Genomic DNA, 23,348 nt, shown 5'->3' with positions numbered 1-23,348 from the left:
ACCCAATCTCACTACCTCATCCCCATATTGTTTTATTTACTTTTCTGCTGTTTTGCACACCAGTATTTCCGCTTGCACATCACCATCTGCTCATCTATCACTCCCGTGTTAATTTGCTAAATTGTAATGGCCTATTTATTGCCTTTCCTCCTCACGCCATTTGCACACACTGTATATAGACTTATTTTTCTATTGTGTTATTGACTGTACGCTTGTTTATTCCATGCGTAACTCTGTGTTGTTGTTTGTGTCGCACTGCTTTGCTTTATCTTGGCCAGGTTGCAGTTGTAAATGAGAACTTGTTCTCAACTAGCCTACCTGGTTAAATAAAGGTGAAATAGATTTTTATTTTTTTTAACTGGCAGCTTCATTAAATAGTATCCGCAAAACACCAGTCTCAACGTCAAGAGGCGACTCAAGGATGCTGGCCTTCTAGGCAGAGTTGCAAAGAAAAAGCCATATCTCAGACTGGCCAATAAAAATAAAATATTAAGATGGGCAAAGGAACACAGACACTGGACAGAGGAGCTCTGCCTAGAATGCCTGCATCCTGGAGTCGCCTCTTCACTATTGACGTTGAGACTGGTGTTTTGCTCTATGGACAATTCCTTCAACCTCATAGCTTGGTTTTTGCTCTGACATTCACTGTCAACCTTATATAGACAGTTTTGTGCCTTTCCAAATCATGTCCAAGCAATTGAATTTACCGCAGGTGGACTCCAATCAAGTTGTAGAAACATCTCAACGACAATCATTGGAAACAGGATGCGCCTGATCTCATTTTCGAGTCTCATAGCAAAGGGTCTGAATAAATAAGTCATTAATGTAAACATTTTTATACAATTGCAAAAAATATTCTAAACCTGTTTTTGCTTTGTCATTATGGGGTATTGTGTGTAGATTGATGAGGGGGAAAAAATATTTTATACATTTTAGAACGAGGCTGTAACGTAACAAAATGTGAAATATGTCAAGGGGTCTGAATACTTTCCGAATGCACTGTATCTGCCTATCGGCTGTCCCAGTGGCCCTAGTGATCTCTGAGATCTAAAATGTAATCCAGATTGATTCCATCTGAACTGCACGCAGCACTCTGCCATATTATGTGGTTGGGCATTGGGGTATGTGCGTGCGTGTGTGCATGTGCATGTGCATGTGCATGTAAGCGTGCAAACCTTTGTGTGTTGTGCCTTGTGGTTGTGGGCTTAAGGATGGGCTCTGGACCATACGGAGTAAGACAGGTTTGTCTAAAGCACAACGTAAACCAATCTGCAATGACGCTGTCGGTGTGATTGAAGCGTAATCCTACAATCTACTGCTGTGGCAGCAATTTGGAATACTATAGCAATCATAATCCATCTCAGATACTCACATGAGCAAATTCAGCTTCCCCTTTGGCCTTGAAATACCAGTTGACCGTGGCAGAAGCCTCCACCTCAGGCCTCATCTTACAGGAGATGCAGCCCAGTTTGAACCCTTTGCCTGCAACGGCCTCAGTGTCCGAGTCCACCTCTGAACAGGCCCCATGGCACAGGGAAACTTGATACAGAAGAGAGAAGACATGTTATTAGTGCTTAACATTTTGGTTGTAGAAATGGGTAGATTCATAATTCAATAGTACACTGAAGAATATCCATATACTGAAAGATGTGACTATACACAAATGGTCAATCCACAACGGTGGTCAACTCCACTTACCAAAATGGGAACAAAGCAGAAACAGGAGCAGCAGTCGCACAGCAGACATGTCCTTAAGTGTAATGTAGCAATGAAAGTACAGATCCTAGGGCTGAGAAGCCTAAAAAAGGCTCTTCTTTGAACACTTGATTGTAAGATATTCCTTTGAGATGTTATCCAGGAAGACGTTGTTTGAGCAAAGTAAGAAATGGTAGGGACTGAAGTTGCTTCCTCCAAAATTACCTTAGAAATAACAACAATAGAAGTCCCAACACCTTCAATACTACATTTGACATGATAAAATACTTAAACTAACACTTAATATAATAATAATACAAATATATGTCATCAAGCAGATGCTTTTATCCAAAGCAATTTACAGACATGCATGCATACATTTTACTCACTGGTGGTCCCGGGAATGGAACCCACCATCCTGGCTTTGCAAGTGCTATGCTCTTGGTGCTATGCTCTTGGTGCTATGCTCTTGGTGCTATGCTCTTGGTGCTATGCTCTTGGTGCTATGCTCTTGGTGCTATTATGCTCTTGGTGCTATTATGCTCTTGGTGCTATTATGCTCTTGGTGCTATTATGCTCTTGGTGCTATTATGCTCTTGGTGCTATTATGCTCTTGGTGCTATTATGCTCTTGGTGCTATTATGCTCTTGGTGCTATTATGCTCTTGGTGCTATTATGCTCTTGGTGCTATTATGCTCTTGGTGCTATTATGCTCTTGGTGCTATTATGCTCTTGGTGCTATTATGCTCTTGGTGCTATGCTCTTGGTGCTATGCTCTTGGTGCCATGCTCTTGGTGCCATGCTTCTTGGTGCCATGCTCTTGGTGCCATGCACTTCTCTTTAAATGGAAAAAAATATTTTCATCAAAGACTATTGCATTAATTAATTGACTTTGTTACATAGGCTACTGTTTCCATGCACAGTGAGGATACATGCAAGTATTATCATGAATATTTGTTTACAATTAAAGTGTTATAGGAAGACTCTGGAGCTTGTTGATTTTAATTAAATAATGTTCCTTTGAGTGGATGATTACTCACTCTAATAAAGTGTAAACTATGAAACGCCAATAGGCTAAGAACTGACCTTCTAGAGAACAAGCAGAAGAACAAGCACACATTTGTTGTTGTTTTGGCTCTGTACTCTAGCACTTTGGATTTGAAATTATATAATGACTATGAGGTTAAAGTGCAGTCTGTCAGCTTTAATTTGAAGGTATTTTCATCCAAATCAGGTGAACCGTTTAATTATAGCCCTTTTTGTACATAGTTATTCGGGATTCTCTGTAATCACGGTAGCATCCACATTAATGTAGAAGGGTTTACAAAACATACTATATTCTTATTTACAATAAAAGGGACTCCACATTTACACACACCATTCATTTATATTGGACACAAAATAATCTGAAGTCACAAGCTTGATGTAATCATTGCATGCTAGGAATATGGGACCAAACACTAAATGTTTGACAACTTTAATACACATATAAGTGAATTTGTCCCAATACTTTAGATCCCATAAAATGGGGTGACTATGTACAAAACATGCTGTAATTCCTAAACGGGTCAACAGATATGGATGAAAATACCCCTGACAGTCTGCACTTTAACCTCATAGTCATTGTATCATTTCAAATCCAAAGTGCTGGAGTACAAAGCCAAAACAACCAAAAAATGAGTCACTGTCCCAATACTTTTGGAGCTCAGTGTATCGCTAAACTATAGCTGTGATTATGGTCATATTTTTCTATTGTTCCAGATCTTTGTTGACACAAAGTGTTTACAAATCTACACACTGGCCTGGGATTATCAGTTCCCTGAAGTCTTAATATCAATTACACTGAGCTATTATTATCTTTACAGGCTATTTATACCAACTGTAGTCTGATGTTCTATTAGAATAATAGGCCTAGTTCTAAATGATATTCACATGGTTATAAAGGCAGTGCACCACTAAAGATGGCATAGCTTTGAAATTAGTTTATATATTATGCTTATTTGAATAATCTGGCTAAATAGGCTAATGTGAAATCGCATGCCACAGAATAGGCTACATTAATAATGAATTGCATGCCATATGAAAGACGACCTAGGCTACATAAGCTACATACCAATTATATATCTATATTTTTTTTAGGAACACTGTAAATGTTTTATTGCACTATTTGGTTTAAATAATCATATTTTGCATTGTCTCACATTTTACTGCCCTCACGTTGTCCCTTCTGAAAGAAATAGCCTCCTTATCCCGATTTGTCCGTTCTCCGGGGAAAAATGTAGCCTATCCTTTCCTTTTGAAGGATCAACAAATTATTTAATGAAGCGCTGTTCTTTTGAGTGGCAAAAATTATCCCACGCATCAAAGGACCCTGGATATTTCTCACGGGCTGGCATTGCGAATAATACAAACTTCTTTCTCCCTCCCTGTCTGGCGTTATTTTTTACCGCAGTGCATCTGACTGCAGCATCTTCGAAGCTGAGCAGGACAACTGTGTGAAGCTAGCCACAAGGAATAGCCACAATAGTTGAATGAGGTTCGCCTTCACAAGAAAAGTCCTAGCAGTCCCAACACCTTACCACTGCTACAACTGGCTATCAGCGGAGCCTTGTCTGGCAGCGAAACAGTTCATACAGCCTCTTTTACTGACTTAAAAAAAAAAACGCAGCGTCACTGTCCTGTTCAAGTGAGCACAGCACTGAGTTAAAAAATGTATTGTATGCTGCAGTATAAATGATATAATATGCCAGGGAGGTATGTAATACTGTAGCTAAGAAAGTAATACTAACCGTATGTTGTGTAGTAAGCTGTTAGTAGCCCATGTGCCTCACCCTGATAATTTGGTCTATTTTCATCTATTCATTTTGCCTACTGTTCTGACTTGGGGGTTTTGTCATCAAACTTTGTCATCAAAGTCTGGCATTCTCTGGATTTATGGGGGGAACTCTGAAGAAAAAAAATCCATTTTGAATAGCAGGCTACCTGTTGCTTTGCACTGCCTGCAGTTAGCCACTGATTCCTTCCAAACGGCTCATTGTTGAATTTGCAATTTCCAACTTGTTGTGTAATCTTTATGTCCAATGGCCGATGAGCACCGATACCTTTTATCTATAATTTCACTTCATTATTTCTCTTCATATGACAAGGATTAAAAATTATTTGACAGTAGATTGTCAAACTGATTCATGATGATGACTGCTAGCTAAGTAAGATGTTGACATGATCAGTCCAATCAAAGCTACTGTACATATAATGCGATTTGATTTAATTTTATCTGTGGCCAATGACCTTGAGGCTTCTTGGAAGGGAACTTGTAATAAAACTCTATGGCAGGACCCAAAGATGTCTACCCTTACTAAGGACATTAACTTCGCAATGACATAGTGTCCCCATGAGTGACAGAACACAGAGCCAATCACGGCGCAACGCTCCTATTTTTTGCTGGCTCGCCCCACCACCACAGAAAGCACTGAGCTAGGCTAAAACACCAGCATTTTGGAGCTGCCTTACTCAAGAAAACAAAAAAGAGTGTATGCGGCTTTATTAACACATTGATATCTTTTTTTTTGTTCCAAAATAAGCAAGCCCCCCAAAAGATTATCATTATATAAATATATATTTTGCTAAAAATGTGGGGCTCAAAAGCCCCACCGGCCCAGGCCGCCACTGCAGCTGGCTACTCTTCTTCTCTCAAAGAGAGGTCACAAGTGTTTCCCTAAAAGCTGTCTGGGTTTAAACATCTATTGTAAAGAAAGTGAATACCTTAATCAATAAATATGGAGGGTCTTATTCTGGGGTCTTATTCTGTCTTGACTGCTGTTTGACAAATACAAATATTATCACTCTTATCCATAATAATCTCATAATGTAGACTAGACAACCTTCACAGCCTAACCACACCGCACTGTATCTGTGAGCTGTTAGTTAGAGCACAGGTTCCAAAACCAGAGTAGGCACATTTTCTATTTAACACAACAGTTTTTATGACAAAACTATTGTAGAGTTGAAAATGCGATGGAAACCCAGTGAACATTAGATTTTTATTCGGTACATGAATACTTCAGCGAAAAAATAGGCTTGCTATGTCATCACTCAATATCAAAGGTTGGAAATGCTCATATTTTCTTTATGTGGATTCTAAAGTATTCACATGAAAATCTATCGCCAATTGGATGGAAGCTACAGGCAGGTTTCCATTGACCGATTGACCCCCCAAAAATGTATCATTGCGACTTGTAACGGAAACAAAGATATAGGAGACATTTTCTAAAGATCGAAAACATTTTAATCCATTTGACAAGTGTGAATTTGTATTTTGTCAAACTTTTTTTACTGAGGCAAATTATGGCGAAAATGTGTTTTTCTTATGAATTATGATTGCCGAATACATTTGAAGGTACATGATGTAATCACGTAACTATAAACTCCACTCCCCATTTAATTCTAAATGCCTACTGCTAGCAAAATAAAAAATGTCAACTATAAAAATGAAGTTTCTTTAAAGGACAACAATTGTCCTGCCTTTCAAAAATGCCTGAATTGCTTCCCTGCTTGTCTAGGTGGCTGGCAAGTTTCACAATCCAATTATTCCAGATCTACAGGAGTGAAAGTTTCACAATGGCATGGACCTTGGCGATATGTTGGCACATGATAATTATTATTTAGTGAACTAAATGTCGACAAAAAAATCACTGGGCATAGCTACAAACCACGTTCCCATCCAACCATTTCATGATGTGTAATATTGTTATTATTGTTGCAATAAATAAATGTATATTCTTTTTTTAAACAACCCCCCAAAAATATATTATATTAAAAAAATGACAAAAACTTGTATGTGGATGAAGCTTTAAAAAAAATCACGACTGGGCTGATGGAAACATGAAATGCATGTACAATTTATAAATGCAGACAGACTATTTGTTCGTTCGACATTGTGGGACCTCTGTCGGTAAAATTAATCATGTGAGAAATGCCGGTGGAAATTATATAATAACCATCATATCGAAGTAAACTTGGAGTCACGTGATGAAATGCCGTGTGGTCTACCCACTGTGACTTGGGAAAGAATGCAGTTTATTCGGCTACAGATTAAATAAATTATGAACTTCACAGGATGGTAAATGTGCAAGGTGCAAGCTTGACGTGTCTTTCCAATAAATATCGAGGGTGTTATTCTGGTGACATGATGATTGATGCTTGGTTGCCATTTGTCAAATACAAATAATATCACTCTTATCCATTATAATTTCATAATGTAGGCAGCCAACCCGCACTGTATCTGCAAGCTGTTGGCTAGAGCGCATGTTCCAAGACCAGAGTGGGCACAGTTTTTGTGACAAACCATCAGTAGAGATGGAAATATGGAAACCCATTTAACTTGTATTTTTCATTCATGGGAATTTAATGGTAAAAGTATTTTGTATGTGCACGACGTCATCACGCACAGCCTTTTATCCACAAAAAGTCAGTTTGCTGGAAACCCAACTCTTTTTGTTATTTTTGACATGTTTTATTCCCTTGCCTGTTTGCCTGTGAGCCAGTGCCACAGATGTAAAACAAAAAATAAGGGTCAGGATACTACGTGTGTGATATTGGATGTGTGTATGATTTCTGGATAAGAGTACGATTATATGTGTGATGTCCAAATAAATAATTACCAAGCCAATTTGCATGGTTGAGTGTCTATGTTTGTAACATGAAGTGAAAATGGCCTTAATATTCAGCATAATAATTGCAATCCATATCATATCACCATCATAGTTGCATCATAATTACGTTAAACATAATTTTAGTAGAAAACCACATCCCAGCATTTCCATAGTAATTGACGTTTCACATGATTATGAAAGAGACATTGCATTACTACAGAGTTGGCTTCACTACAGTACAAATGTATCCCGTACAATATGCTATTATTCCCCAACATCCCTGTTCTGATATCTTTCCATTGCTTGATGTAAACATAGGTAAACATGTGGACAAAGACCATACAAAAGAAAGACAAACAAAAAACATAGAATTATAGAGAAGTTCTTGATAATAAAAGAGAGGGAGAGGAGAGGAGAGAGAAAGTGAATGAAGAGAACGAGATCAAGTGTGTCCATCCGTATGTGTAAGCAGAGCGTGTAATTGAGTGTGTGTGTGGGCGCATAATCGTCATAGTGTTCAGATATTTTTACGGTCCCCATTATTTTCCCCATGGAATTTAGTACAGCCATGGTGTTATGGAGCTGTCTCTGAAGAGCTGTCGGTCTGTAAAGAGTTGAACTGTAACTCTTGAACTGTTCAAGATAGACACATCAAACCAACTTTTAGATGTTGAGGCTATCCTAACTTCTAATTCTTAAAAACCTTTATCAATTTGAACTATATAAGTTAGCATAAATTAGCATAAAGTATCTCACTAACAGTAACTCTTGAACCATTGAAGCTAGAGATACCAAACCAATGTTCTCATGTTCAGGCTCTCCTAACTTCAAATGCTTAAAGAATTTCTATCAACGATAACTATATAAATTAGCATAATTGAACTCACCAACCGTAAATCTTGAACTCTTCAAGTTAGAGACACCAAACCAACTTTCTCATGTTCAGTCTATCCCAACTTCCAATTCTTAAATAATTTGAACAACTATAACTACATAAACGAACTGTAATTATATAATTTTGCTTAAATTTGCATAAAATAACCAACCCACAGTATCTCTTGAACCTATTTAAACTAGAGACACCAAACCAAATTCACAAGTTCAGGCAATCCTAACTTCCATTTATTTTTATTTTTATAAACTACAATTATATAAATGTGCATAAATTAACTCACCAACAGTAACTCTTGAACCGTTCTTGCTAGAGACACCAAACCAACTTTCACATGTTTAGGCTATCCTAACTTCCTATTCTTAAAGATTATAACTATATACCTTTGCAGAAATTAACTCTGAGGGAGTGGTGAGGTGGGTGAGATGTTGTCAATATAATTGCATAACACAGTTCGTATTTGATTTGTATGTGAACTCTATGTCCAATTACAAAAAAAGGAGCTTTGCAGTCCAGACTGGGACTCATCAAAGCCAACATCAGGGCCAGGAAGGGTGAAATGGCTGAAGGACTTCCTTCTTCTACAGACCTACTGTACTTCACCAACTGTTGGTCTGCCTACATCACTACCAGTATCTTCAGAGGGATCTGGGAGTTCGTCAGTAGGCAAGGGGTCCTCAGATTCAGGGCTCTCAATGGCCACAAGGTTTGGGGACAGATCCTCACTGTCACTGACATAATCTGATTCCTCACTGACATATTCAGAATCATTGTCATTGAATTTCGACATTTGTGAGTTGTCTCATTTTGAAAGACATTGCTAATGCTGCTGCTTAGCCCACTAGATACATGCATAAGTAACAACACTGAGGGGCTCCAAGAGAGTGTCACGGGTGACATGATTGGTTGCCGGTGTGGGGATATTGAAGATTTGTCTCCACCTATGGTTTGTTTATATAGCAGATTAGAATAATTAACATGGCAGATTAGGAGAACTAACGCAGCAGGTTAGGTTTAGCTACAATGCTGCAGTTGTCAACAACTGTTGTCCCCAACACGACCACTAGTCACAATGGTAGAAATGTAAACAAACTATCTGTGGTGACAAATCATCAGTTTCGTAACACCGGCACGGGCCACTTGTATCCATAAATCACTATCACAAAAGGGTTTGAGTGGTAATTATTTATTTATTTGACATTGTATTAACTTTTTCAAGTACTGGTGGCAAATCATGCATTCTGATTCTTGCATGGGTTGTAATGTACAGTGGTGGAAAAAGTACCCACTTGTAAAGGTACCTTAATAGTAAATGACTCAAGTAAAAGTGAAAGTCACCCAGTAAAAACTACTTGAGTAAAAGTCTAAAAGTATTTGGATTTAAATATACTTAAGTATCAAAAGTAAATGTAATTGCTAAAATGTACTTGCATTTCAAAAGTAAAAGAACATGTATAAATAATTTCAAATTCCTTATATTAAAGCAAAGCAGACAGCCACATTTTCTAGTTTTTATTTCTTTACAGATAGCCAGGGGCACGCTCCCAACTCTCAATTTATAAATGCAGCATGTGTTTACTGATTCCGCCAGATCAGACGCAGTAGGGATGACCAGGGATGTTCTCTTGATAAGTGTGTGAATTAGATCATTTTCCTGTCCTGCTAAGCATTCGAAATGTAATGAGTACTTTTGGGTGTCAGAGAATATATATGGAGTAAAAAGTCCATAATTTACTTTAGTAATGTAGTGAAGTAAAAGTAAAAGTAGTCAAAAATATGAATAGTAAAGTAAAGTACAGATACCCCCAAAAACTGCTTAAGTAGTACTTTAAAGTATTTTTAAGCCACTGATAATGTACACATATGATGTGTGTAAAATCTTTTTTTTAAGGTTGTACTGATTATGATGAGCTAATGCTAAGCTATTTGCTGGCTATGTATGGAGACATATTGACATCATTCAATGTATTCTGGATGTCACGTAAACGTTTGTCAGACCAAAGATGCTTTAGCAAAATGTGGTGAAGGGATGTTTCACTTATCTTTTGATGAATGATGGTAGACGACCATGACAACTTTGCCTTCAACATGCATACTGCAAACAAACCAAACTCGTATTGTCACCTCTTCTTATCTTTGGTTGACGAAGAAAAACAAACATGGAGGTGTGCAAAAACTACCCACCGTCGGATTACTTTTGAATTTTAAAAATTATTTCGATGAGCTCACCCGTGATGTGATGAATTGTAAATAGTAATTGCTATTAACTAATTCATATTATGGTTTCTATCAGCCGAGAATTGGCTAAATATGATCGTTTGTGTTAGTACTATAAATAATATAGCTTACATTTTCAGACTTGGATGAGAATTGTGTTATGCTGTTGCTACTTCTATGAATGTCTGAACATTGCCTCCAAAAATAAACTATTCACATTGAGGACACAACATTGTAAATGTTTGTGCAAAATGTTTCTGTGTAACAACAGTGTGGCCAGCTCAAACACTGACTGTTGCGTCAATCGTAACTAGACGTAGAACTAAGTGTTCTATTCACACTTGTTTGAGCGTATACTGTAGAATTATCACACCCGTGTGTTCGTACACGTCAATTATTTTAAATCAACTCCACACAATACCCAATAATGACAAAGTGAAAATATATCTTTTTGTTGTTGTTGCAAACAGTACCAGTCAAAAGTTTGGACACACCTACTCATATTCAAGGGGTTTTCTTTATTTTTACTATTTTCTACATTATAGAATAATGAAGACATCAAAACTATGAAATAACACATATGGAATAGTAACCAAAACAGTATGTAGTAACCAAAAACGTGTTAAAAATCGAAATATATTTTAATTTGAAATTCTTCAAAGTAGCCTTTATGACAGCTTTGCACACTCTTGGAATTCTCTCAACCAGCTTCAAATGAATGCTTTTCCAACAGTCTTGATGAAGGAGTTCCCACATATGCGGAGCGCTTGTTAAATTAATACATTTCTGTAAATTTCAGATAAATATATATTTCTGTGTTGGCTAGTACTCTTTTAGATTCGATAGATATACTGCTGGTACTGGTAGGGTTTAACAGGAGTTGTCCATGAGGCCATTGCTTGTGGGTTTGCATAGTACATAGGAAGGTACTGGAACATTACATTGTTTGGTGTTCTTGCATTGTAATAGGCTGGAGTTCCGTGGTTGTCATACGTGAAGAGCTTTGGCGGTCTGCGTTCACTGTTGCGGACACTTTGAGCTGGTAACAGAGGAGCTGCAACTTCTTTGTCCACGGGTAAGTCCACTGTTTGTTCAACAGGTAAGTCCACTGTTTGTTCCACTTTGATCTGAGTCTCTTCTAGCAGAGGCATTGGGTTGTCCACAGATGTGTCCTGTTCGGGTTCCACTACGTGTTCGGCAGGTTCTACATCAGTACTTTCACTTCTTTCTGGGTACGTCCAAGACGGTATTTCATATCTGTAGTATTCATCATTGTCCTGTTTGAGTTCTTCCATTTGTCCGTTCATTTTGCTTGTTCATCTTCACTTTGACTTGGAGTTTTGCTGTTTTTGAACTTTCAGAGGCAGGTTGTCAAACAGTAAGAGTAGGTTGTGATGCAAGTCTCGTCAGACATTCCTTTTCCTTGCTCTGGTTTCAGTTAGTAGATTAGAAGGTCTTCTCCCACCTGGCATACAAGTGTATGAATGTTGTCTTCTCAGTGATTCTGAAGTTTGCCTGTACCTCCACGTGGTGTCATGTTTCTGATGAGGAAATGATCGCCTGGCTGCAACACTAAAGTTCTGACTTTGCTGTCGTAGTTTCTTTTGCCCGTCTGCTGACTTTTTAAACTTCTCCCTTGCGATTCCGTATGCTTCCTGCATTCCTTATTTCCATTTATTAGTGTACTTCTAATGATTGTGGTTTCCTGACCCCGAGTTCAAGTTGAAGAGAACGTTAATGGGTGGTCTGTATATTCGTCAATACAGGAGGTAAAATGGAGAGAATCCTGTCACCTCACAGCGAGTACAGTTGCATACATGCAGCAGATTGATCAGGGACTCTTTCCAGTTTGTTTTCCCTCTGTCTGTGATTGTCTTGAGCATCTATAATAATGTTATATTAATGCGTTCCATTCCCCTGTGGATGGTAGGGAGTTGTCCTTAACCCTATAACACTGTACTTTTGTAGGAACTGTAGTAGCTGGTTTTCGAATTCTCCTACTTGATTGTGATGTATTCTTGTAGGAAATCCAAACTTCAAAGCGTAGTCATTGAAGATCCGGTCAGTCACTGTTTTGCCTGATTTTATAGGTTGTAGCATACGCCTGGGCAAAGCGTGTGAAAGTGTAGATTATCACTCATAACCGCCCTTGTATTTGTCTAAGTGGGGAAAGTCTATTGATACAAATTCAAACGACTGAGTTGTCACTATGTTGGTCAGTGGTGCTCTCATTTCACAGCAAAGTTTTTTCTCTTTCAGGCAGCTTCTCATGACACGATGCTCTATCTCTCTTTGCATGTACGGCCACAAGAACCTGTCTCGTATCAGCAAAGTTGTGCGATCTACACCCTCCCACTCTGTCTGCCGAATTCTGTCTCTTTGCTCTTGTTTTCCTTAACAGGATGTCGGTGGGCGGAGCCGGGAGGGTCGTCAGAGAAATGGGACACACCTGGGCTCAGGTGTGTCCTAGGATAAATACACCACTTCCACATTCACAGAGGAGACTCTCTCCATGCAGACGCAGACAGAATTTGATTGTGGCATTTTTGTGGCTATTTGGTTCGTTTGCGTTGGCACCTTTCAACACCCCTCATTATCACATGTATACACGCGACCACTCACTACTGACTAAACACACAGCATTGTTAATTGTGTTTACTTTACTTCAGTTAAATAAATATATTTTGTTATTCTTTATCTCCACATTGTCTCCCTTTTTGTTATGGGCTATGAGCCGGTTCGTGACAAGTGGGGGCTCGTCCGGGATCATAAGATTGGTTCCTAGACATTTTGGCATATAGCACTTTGGAAGAGAAAGGCCATACAGTGAGATAGGATTCTAGGTGTAAATTGAGATGTTGTCCACAAGCAAGCAGCAGTGTATGTGCAACGTTTCAGTTAATTGGTCAATTTATACATTTTACAGGACATGACTATAGAGAACAAACAAAAATGCCATGGTAATAAAAAATTCAAGTTTACACACTCCCAGGAATGTCATCCATGATGGATAATTAGCTTCCCTACAAAAGCTAACCTGGAATGCTTTTCCAACAGTCTTGAAGGAGTTCCCACATATGATGAGCACTTGTTGGCTGCTTTTCCTTCACACTGGCCTGATTCACGCAGTCTCCTCTGAACAATTGATATTGAGATGTGTCTGTTACTTGAGCTCTGTGAAGCATTTATTTCAGCTGCAATTTCTGAGGCTGGTAACTTATCCTTCACAGCAGAGGTAACTCTGGGTCTTCCATTCCTGTGGCCGTATCTCATGAGAGCCAGTTTCATCATGATGTTTTTTTGTGACTGCACTTGAAGAAACTTTCAAAGGTTTTGAAATGTTCCATATTGACTGACATTCATGTCTTAAGGTAATGATGGACTGTAATTTCTCTTTACTTATTTGAGCTGTTCTTGCCATAATATGGACTTGATCTTTTACCAAATAGGGCTATCGTCTGTATACCTTGTCACAACACAACTGATTGGCTCAAACACATTAAGAGGGAAAGAAATTCAACAAATTAACTTTTTAGAAGGCACACCTGTTAATTGAAAGGCATTCCAGGTGACTACCTCATGAAGCTGGTTGAGAGATTGCCAAGAGTGTGCAAAGCTTTGCAAAGCTGCCATCAAATATTTTTGGGATACACTTTTTTGGTTACTATATGATTCCATAAGTGTTATTTCATAGCTTTGATGTCTATTATTCTACAATTTAGTACCTCAGACTGGGGCGACGGTTCACCTTCCAACAGTACAATGATCCTAAGCACACAGCCAAGACAACACAGGAGTGGCTTCAGGACAAGTCTCTGAATGTCCTTGAGGGGCCCAGCCAGAGCTCAGACTTGAACCCCATCAAACATCTCTGGGGAGACCTAAAAATAGCTGTTCAGCAACACACACCATCCAACCTGACAGAGCATGAGAGGATCTGTAGAGAAGAATGGGAGAAACTCCCCCAAAAAAGGTGTGCCAAGGTCTTATTTTATTATATATATATATACTACCTTTCAAAAGTTTGGGGTCACTTAGAAATGTCCTTGTTTTTGAAAGAAATCTATTTTTTTGTAAATTAAAATAACATCAAATTGATCAGAAATAAAGTGTAGACATTGTTAATGTTGTAAATGACTATTTAGATGGAAACGGCAGATTTAGAGAGGCCCATTATCAGCAACCATCACTCCTGTGTTCCAATGGCACGTTGTGTTAGCTAATCCAAGTTTATACTTTTTAAAGGTTAATTGAACATTAGAAAACTCTTTTGCAATTATGTTAGCACAGCTGAAAACATATGCTGCTTAAAGAAGCAATAGAACTGGCCTTCTTTAGACTAGTTGTGTATCTGGAGCATCAGCATTTGTGGGTTCGATTACAGGCTCAAAATGGCCAGAAACAAAAACTTTTTTCTGAAACTCTTCAGTCTATTCTTGTTCTGAGAAATGAAGGCTATTCGATGCGAGAAATTGCCAAGAAACTGAAGATCTCGTACAACACTGTGTACTACTCCCTTCACAGCAGACCACAGTCCCTGTGCCCAAGTACACTAAGGTAACCTGTCTAAATGACTACCAACCCGGACTCTCACATCTGTAGCCATGAAATGCTTTGAAAAGGTGGTCATGGCTCACATCAACACCATTATCCCAGAAACGCTAGATCCACTCTAATTTACATACTGCACCAACAGATCCACAGATGATGCAATCTCTATTGCATTCCACACTGCTCTTTCACACCTGGACAAAAGGAACACCTATGAGAGATTGCTATTCATTGACTAGAGCTCAGATTTCAACACCTTTATGCCCTCAAAGCTCATCACTAAGCTAAGGACCCTGGGACTAAACACCTCCTTCTGCAACTGGATCCTGGACTTCCTGACAGGCCGCCACCCGTTTTACAGCTGCACCATCAAGCACATCCTTGACGGGTTGCATCACTGCCTGGTATGGCAACTGCTCAGCCTCCGACCGCAAGGCACTATAGAGGGTAGTGCGTACGGCCCAGTACATCATCGGGGCCAAGCTTCCGGCCATCCAGGACCTCTATACCATTTGGTGTCAGAGGAAGGCCCTAAAAATTGTCAAAGACTCCAGCCACCCCACTCTGCTGCCGCACGGCAAGTTGTACCGGAGTGCCATGTCTAGGTCCAAGAGGCATCTGAACAGCTTCTACCCCCAAGCCATAAGACTCCGAAACAGCTAATCAAATGGCTACCCAGACTATTTGGATTGCCTCCCCCCTTCTATGCTACTGCTACTCTCTGTTATTATCTATGCATAGTCACTTTAATAACTGTACATGTACATATTACCTCAATTACCTTGACACCTGACACCTGACACCTGGTACCTTGACACCTGTGCCCCCGCATGTTGACTCTGTACCGTTACCCCCTGTATATTGCCCCGCTATTGTTATTTATTGCTGCTCTTTAATTATTTTCTTATCTCTTTATTTTTTGTTTGTTTATTTTCTTAAAACTGCATTGTTGTATTCGGCACATGTGACAAATACAATTTGATTTGATTTGATTCTATAGACCAAGCAGACTACGGCGTGAGCCAGATGTTGCAAACAACTCTACCGAAGGACAAGACCAGAGAACGTGGGGATCATCCCCACGCTGAAATGGTTAAGAAATCTACAAACTAAAAACCAATTATTCAGTCTGCAGCTGTTTAAGTACTTTTGTCTGGTAAACGCAACTGGTCGAACAACCGAATGATATGCCTGACGTATCCATTATAACAAGCTACAACTACGAAAGACTTTGATCTCTGGTGGACAAACCAGAGACTTTCTGTCGACTGACTATCCAGCAGACGGATCCGGCTATCACAGAGAGAGACAACAAAGGCATACACTCGTAAATATGTAAATTGCAATTTCTTTTCAAATGAGCAGCTGTGCATGTTCAAAGTATTAGCATTTCCATGAGTGTAGTGAACTATATGTACGTGGGTCTACTCTGAGTTTCCCGCTCTTGAACTGTCCCCACCCCTTTCCTTTGTCTACCAAGCAGTCTTTTCGGTTTAGCCCACTAGGGACTTTTCAGTGTATCATGTGAGTAACCAATGTATAACTATCATGTGTGTTTATGTAATTCTGTGATTGATTAGTTAGTTAATAAATAAATAATCAAGCCAATTTGTATATCGCTGATTCATGATTTAATTTAGGGTTCGTGCAGATATCTAAGGATTTGCGACATTCAGGAATGAGACTGATGAGGTAATAATACATTAATAGATGACTGTAATTGATAAGATTTGAAAATATCTGAAGAGTTCATTCGGGAAATAGAGACTCTTTAAACATTGTCCCATGGTGCCCCTGACTTCCTAGTTAATTCAAGTTTACATGATTAGTTTAATCACGTAAGGAATAATTACACATAGAGAATTGGTTCGATAATATAACAGTCTTCACATTTAATGATGGTTCAAACAAACCCTTAAAGATGTATGAAACAGGAAAGACAGCTTGGTTGCTGCAGTCAGATGCACTGGAGTAAAAATAACACCAGACAGGGAGTGATGCATGGTGTACTATTGGCACCTACAATGCAATGATGTATTACATTTTCATAATGTTTTAATGTGTATTTTTCATATTTAATGATTTAAAAAAAAAGTGAACTTTGACATGATGTTTTTAGGCCTGTTCAATAAGGCAGAGAGTGGTGCCTGTTAGTGGGCGGGGGTGGGTGTGACGGATGTAAAGAATGAAGGGGTGGGTGTGTGGGGATGTTCTGGTTGGGGGGGGGGGGGGGTAGCCTACTACTGGATACCATAATGGTCATAGGAACATAGCCTCAGTCTAGGCCAGTGTTATTCTGACCAGCCGATCCGTTTGCTGGATGAAAGGAGAAAACTAAAACGTGGTTGAAAAGTAAAATTATTTCATATGCACTGCCTATCGATGTGCCAGCACTATATGGCATATATAGGGATATGACCATGAGCCTAATGCAGACCTGCAGACCTACAGACCTAATTATTTGTAAAAAAACAACAACCGTTTTTCGAAATAAGGACGTCTAAAGTGGCCTGCATGATATCTTTGATGTGCCTGGGACCGCAGCAAAGACATTCACAACCTTGGAGAGCATATCTATGGCACGATTCAAGATTTGATGTGATTTCAGCACATGCCTGTGGACAGCGCTTTCCAATAGATGTTGGAAAACTGCTGTATGGACTTGCGACCATTCAGCCACAAGAACATTAGTGAGGACGGGCACTGATGTTGGGCGATTAGGCCTGGCTCGCAGTCGGCGTTCCAATTAATCCCAAAGGTGTTCGATGGGGTTAGGGTTAGGGCTCTGTGCGGGCCAGTAAAGTTCTTCCACACGGATCTCAACAAATCATTTCTGTATGGACCTCACTTTGTGCACGGGGGTAACCGAGGACAGATGATTTTTAATGGCTTCAGCACTCAGCAGTTACATTCTGTAAGCTTGTGTGGCCTATTGTTGTTTGCTAGACGTTTCCACTTCACAATAACAGCACTTACAGTTGACCGGGGCAGCTCTAGATGGGCAGAAATTTGACGAACTGACTTGAAAATGATAAGATTATGTTATGATGCTGTTTTTTTTACCAAAAGGTTGTTTTCATGTGATAGAGTAGGGTTCTTAGGACTCTCTCTTCATTCTGAGTGAACTGAAGGGATTCTTTTGAAGCTTGGGTTGGCAACTGATTAAGTGATGGCTTGGTGCTAAAAAACTTTACAGCCAATTTCCATTCTATGATTAGTGGTGCTTGTGAGACATATGTCTCCGGTCTGACTGAGCCTGCATTCATAGATAAGATGTGGTGTGTGTGTGACTCGAGATAGAGATAGTAGCCTGAATGAATAGGACAAACATTTCATTGTTTATTCTCATCCTTGCTTCTGGGAAATAACACCAGAGGCAGATGACCACAGGATGAACCCAAAGTGGCTTATGGTGCCCCAGCCTTCTCTCGTTGCATGACTATCATTAAATGTGAAGACTGTTATATTATCAAATCAATTCTCTATCTGTAATTATTCCTTACGTGACTATAATAATCATGTAAACTTTAATTAACTAGGAAGTCAGGGCACCACAGGAAAATATTTAAAGACTCTATTTCCCGAATTAACTCTTCAGATATTTTCATATCTTGTCGATTACAGTCTTCTATTAATGCATTATTACTCCATCAGTCTCATTCCTGAATGTCGCAATTAATTATTTATTTGTATTATTAGTTTGCTGACGCTGTTCCTGTCTCATTCCATGTCTGTTCTTTATTAAATGCTTGACTCCCCGTACCTGCTTCGTCTCCCCAGCGTCATTCCATGTGACAGAATACAGAAGACCATCACACGAAGCATCGGGGAGTACTGGTGTTCCGGTTGGTATGGTGGCATCGGCTCTGGGTCGCCGCCGATGAAACTGGGGGTGCCTAAGCCAAGCCCGTCGGGCTTTCACGCCCTGGCTGGCTTAAGAGGTTGCCTTGCCTCAGTTGGCTCGGCGGCTACTGTATTGATTGTCTTTTGCTTGTGTTACCTGTTTGCTGACGCTGTTCCTGTCTAATTCCATGTCCGTTCTTTATTAAATGTTTGACTCCCCGTACCTGCTTCGTCTCTCCAGCATCATTCCATGTGACATAAAGTAGGGTTCTTAGAACTCTTTCTTTTCATTCTGAGTGAACTGAGAGTCTTTTGAAGTTTGAGTTGGCAACTGATTAAGTGATGGCTTGGTGATAAAATATTTTACAGCCACATTCCATTCTATGATTAGTGGTGCATGTGAGACATATGTCTCCGGTTTGACTGAGCCTGCATTCATAGATAAGATGTGGTGTGTGTGTGACTCAAGATAGAGATAGTAGTTTTGGGCGGCAGCGTAGCCTAGTGGTTAGAGCGTTGGACTAGTAACCGGAAGGTTGTGAGTTCAAACCCCCGAGCTGACAAGGTACAAATCTGTCGTTCTGCCCCTGAACAGGCAGTTAACGCACTGTTCCCAGGCCTTCATTGAAAATAAGAATGTGTTCTTAACTGACTTGCCTGGTTAAATAAAGGTAAAATTAAAAATTTTAAAAATTAAATAGTAGCCTGAAGGAATAGAACAAAGTGGCTTATGGTGCCCAAGCTATGTGTTGTAGCGTGACTATCATTAAATGTGAAGGCTATTATATTTTCAAATAAATTCTCTATGTGTAATTATCCCTTATGTGATTAAACTAATCATGTAAACTTTAATTAACTAGGAAGTTGGGGCACCAAGGGAACATTTTTAGAGTCTTTATACTCATGAGTAAACATTCCATAACTGCAGGTGGCAGTAAATCTGCAACATTTTGCTTTATACCTTTAAAACAACACACTGCAGGTTTGCTTTCCATCTCATAGAAGTAGTAGAAGAAGAAAATTGACTACTTCAAAATGAAGATGCCTCAAGAGCATGCTGCCCGTAATAGAGAGCATGAGCATGCTGACCCCATGTTGACCCCACAAGAGCATGCTGACCCCATAATGGGACAGACAGATACAATGAAGCGATATCTATCTAAGTCTATGAGTGGACTGCAAAAGCACCTTTACTACATGGCAAAAACAATTTCGGGTAAATTTTGTGTTCACTTGCATTTACCCTCCACTAAATTTACTCAAACCTACAGACACAATAAGATGCTTATAATGGTAATGAAAAAAGGTACAAGAATGTAGAAGCTGGCCTTTTTAATTATTGGGATATTCTGATGGTAATAATAGCTAATGAATGACTCGATAAATAATGATGAAGAAGATCCTCATCTATTCTTCCTAAATAGAGGTTAAATGAAAGGTTCATCCATTTTGATTGTTATATTGTTTTTGTGCATCTCTGAGCGATGTTCTATCAATTCCTGGGGTCATTTTATATAATCATGTGTAACTGAGCTATTGCTGTTTAAGCAGGCAAAAACTGGTATTATGTAGCATTGGGCTAAAGCCACTCTCAGTTAATAGGAATACGACTTTTGGATCGCAAACACGTTTATCCTACATGTCAGATTTCAATACTGACCGATGTCATAACGTGGGAGGTTTTATTCTCGAGTGAGACATCGATCAGAGTTTTTTGCAATATTCCTACCTTGAGAAATATGTAATTGTCTCTCATTTAGTCCACCACATTTCTCCTATTTGTCTGCCTCTTCAGTCCAGGGCATAGCCAAGGGAAGATGTTTTGAGTTGGGGGTGCTGGAATTCTTGGAATTAAATGTTATTTACATGATAGAAGGCATTATCAAAACATATTTTTTATTTTTTTGCAATTCGCTATTCAGATAGGATGCAATTTGGGAACTTCATTTATTTATTATTTTGTGTTTATAATAATTTGTTTTGTTATTATTATTATTATTATTATTATCGTATATCATTGTTATCATTGTAGCCCTATTTATTATCTTATCCAGTTATTAAAGTATGCAAAATGTGTTTTGTTTCATTCTGTTGAGACATTTTTGTTGGCTAAATTAAGTTCAATCGTATTTATTTTAAGATAGGTCATAAGTAGGCCTTTTGTAAAGTAAATATTATTAGCCTATTGATATAATTTGGTGGGTATGGTAGGCACTAGCATTTTCTTTGTCATTTTCTTTGGCCAAATTAAGTTCCAAATGTAATGTTGTGTTTGCTGCGACATTAGATCATGCTTGTATTTTCCATAAAAACAATGGCTTAATGTAATTTTGATATTACCCTCATAAAGTTTAGAAATGACACCAGTCTCAACATTAACAGAGAATGGATGACTCTGGGATGCTGACCTTCTAGGCAGAGTTGCAAAGAAAAAGCCATATCTCAGACTGGCCAATAAAAAAGAAAAGTTTAAGATGGGCAAAAGAACACAGACAGGCCAGCCTCCCGATGTCGCCTCTTCACTGTTGACGTTGAGATTGGTGGGCACTATTTAATAAAGCTGCCAGTTGAGGACTTGTGAGATGTCTGTTTCTCAAACTAGACACACTAATGTACTTGTCCTCTTGCTCAGTTGTGCACCGGGGTCTCCCAATCCTCTTTCTAGCCATTTTGCGCTGTTCTGTGAAGGGAATAGTACACCGTGTTGTATGAGATCTTCAGTTTCTTGGCAATTTCTCGCATGAAATAGCCTTCATTTCTCAGAACAAGAATAGACTGACGAGTTTCGGAAAAAGTTTTTTTGTTTCTGGACATTTTGAGCTTTTAATTGAACCAACAAATGCTGGTGCTCCAGATACTCAACTAGTCTAAAGAAGGCCGCCAGTTTTATTGCTTCTTTAATTAGCTAACATAATTGCAAAAGGGTTTTCTAATGATCAATTAGCCTTTTAAAATTATCAACTTTGATTAGCTAAGACAACGTGCCATTGGAACACAGGAGTAATGGTTGCTGATGATGGGCATTTGTATGACTATGTAGATATTCCATTAAAATCAGCCGTTCCCAGCTACAATAGTCATTTACAACATTAACAATGTCTACACTGTATTTCTGAACATTTTGATGTTAATTTAATGAACAAAAATGTGCTTTATTTAAAAAAAGGACATTTCTAAGTGACCCCAAACTTTTGAACGATAGTGTATATAATTGAGTTAATAAAGCCGCATACGAATATGGTCTCTTTTTTGTTTTCTTGAGTAAGACAGCTCCAAAATGCAATTGTTTCAGCCTAGCTCAGTGCTATCTGTGGTGGTGGGGCATGCCAAGAGGAAATACTGAGCGTTGCGCTGTGATTGGCTCAGTGTTCTGTCACTCATGGGGACACTACATCGAAAATTCTAGCCCCTTGGGTGCTGCCATAGAGTTATATTCGAAGTGCCTTTCCAAGAAGGCTCAAGGTCATTGGCCACAGATAAAATTACGTCAAATCACATTATATCTACAGTAGCTTTGATCATGTCAACATCATACTTTCAAAATCTTAGCTAGCAGTCATCATCATGAATGAGGTCGACAGTCTACTGTCAAATCCTTTTTAATCCTTTTCATATGAAGAGAAATTATAGATAAAACGTATCGGTGCTAGACATAAACATTACAAGTTGGAAATAGCTAATTCAACAATGAGTGTTTTGGAAGGAATCAGTGGCTAACTGCAAGCATTGCAAAGCAATCATTAGCCTGCTATTCAGTGGAGTGGCTGTGGATGTAGCTGTGTGGTTCCAAGCATAAGATTAAGGATCTCTTTTTCTAGTTTAAAATTATAAACATTGGCCATGCTGTCAATTAAGCATGATTTGTGCCGCGCTCAAAACAACTGTTAACTCAGAACTGCAAAATCTGACTTTAGTGAGTTCAAGACAACTGGGAACTCGGGAAAAACGAGCTACGACTGGGAAAATACATTTTGAACTTTAATCCAACTCGGAATTATAAATTGGGAACTCGGGCCTCTTTCTAGAGCTATGACCTTAAGATCATCATGACTCAACCTTTTTTTTGTTGAGTTCCCAGTTGTCTTGAAAGCAGAGAATGATGACAAAGTCTGATGACAAAATTTGGTCACAAAGGAACTGTTCAAGTGAACACAGCACAACAAGGTAAGTCCTAAAATGTCTTGTATGCTGCTGAATAAATTATGTAATATGCCAGGGAGATATGTATACTGTAGCTAAGAAAGTAATACTAAGTGTGTATTTTGTGTAGTAAGCTGTTAGTAGCCCATGTGCCTCACCCTAATAATTTGGTCTATTTGCACCTCTTAATTTTACCTACTGTTCTGACTTGGTGGTGCACATGTAGCCTATAACCTGTTTTTGAGAAATGTAATCATTGAATATTGTAAGAGCTTTCATTGTCTGCTTTATATGCCCCTTGTATTTATCCTACGGTTCTGACTGTAAGAACGGCCCATGTTCTGAATTCTGTCGCTGTA

General features: G+C 38.9%; 1 protein-coding gene across 9 annotated transcripts in view; it reads right to left on the bottom strand.

Annotated features, from left to right (window-relative positions):
- The window catches only part of LOC109904481 (sodium channel subunit beta-1), a 45,451-nt gene that overhangs the window by 13,782 nt on the left and 8,321 nt on the right, over positions 1-23,348 (bottom strand). The window contains exons 1-4 of one of the 9 annotated variants that reach the window (XM_031788495.1): positions 3,897-4,238; positions 2,074-2,533; positions 1,699-1,920; positions 1,373-1,539 (exon numbers count right to left, since the gene is read on the bottom strand). In XM_031788495.1, coding sequence (XP_031644355.1) covers positions 1,373-1,539; positions 1,699-1,747 — 216 coding nt within the window. In that variant the 5' untranslated portion in view covers positions 1,748-1,920; positions 2,074-2,533; positions 3,897-4,238. Of the gene's footprint in view, positions 1-1,372; positions 1,540-1,698; positions 1,921-2,073; positions 4,310-23,348 lie in introns of those variants that run through there. The other 8 variants (XM_031788494.1, XR_004202821.1, XR_004202820.1 and 5 more) reach the window with 8 other exon arrangements.

This window comes from Oncorhynchus kisutch, linkage group LG14 (genome assembly GCF_002021735.2).
Source record: "Oncorhynchus kisutch isolate 150728-3 linkage group LG14, Okis_V2, whole genome shotgun sequence".
Lineage (NCBI taxonomy): Eukaryota > Metazoa > Chordata > Actinopteri > Salmoniformes > Salmonidae > Oncorhynchus > Oncorhynchus kisutch.
This window is presented reverse-complemented; position numbering and strand designations above follow the sequence as displayed.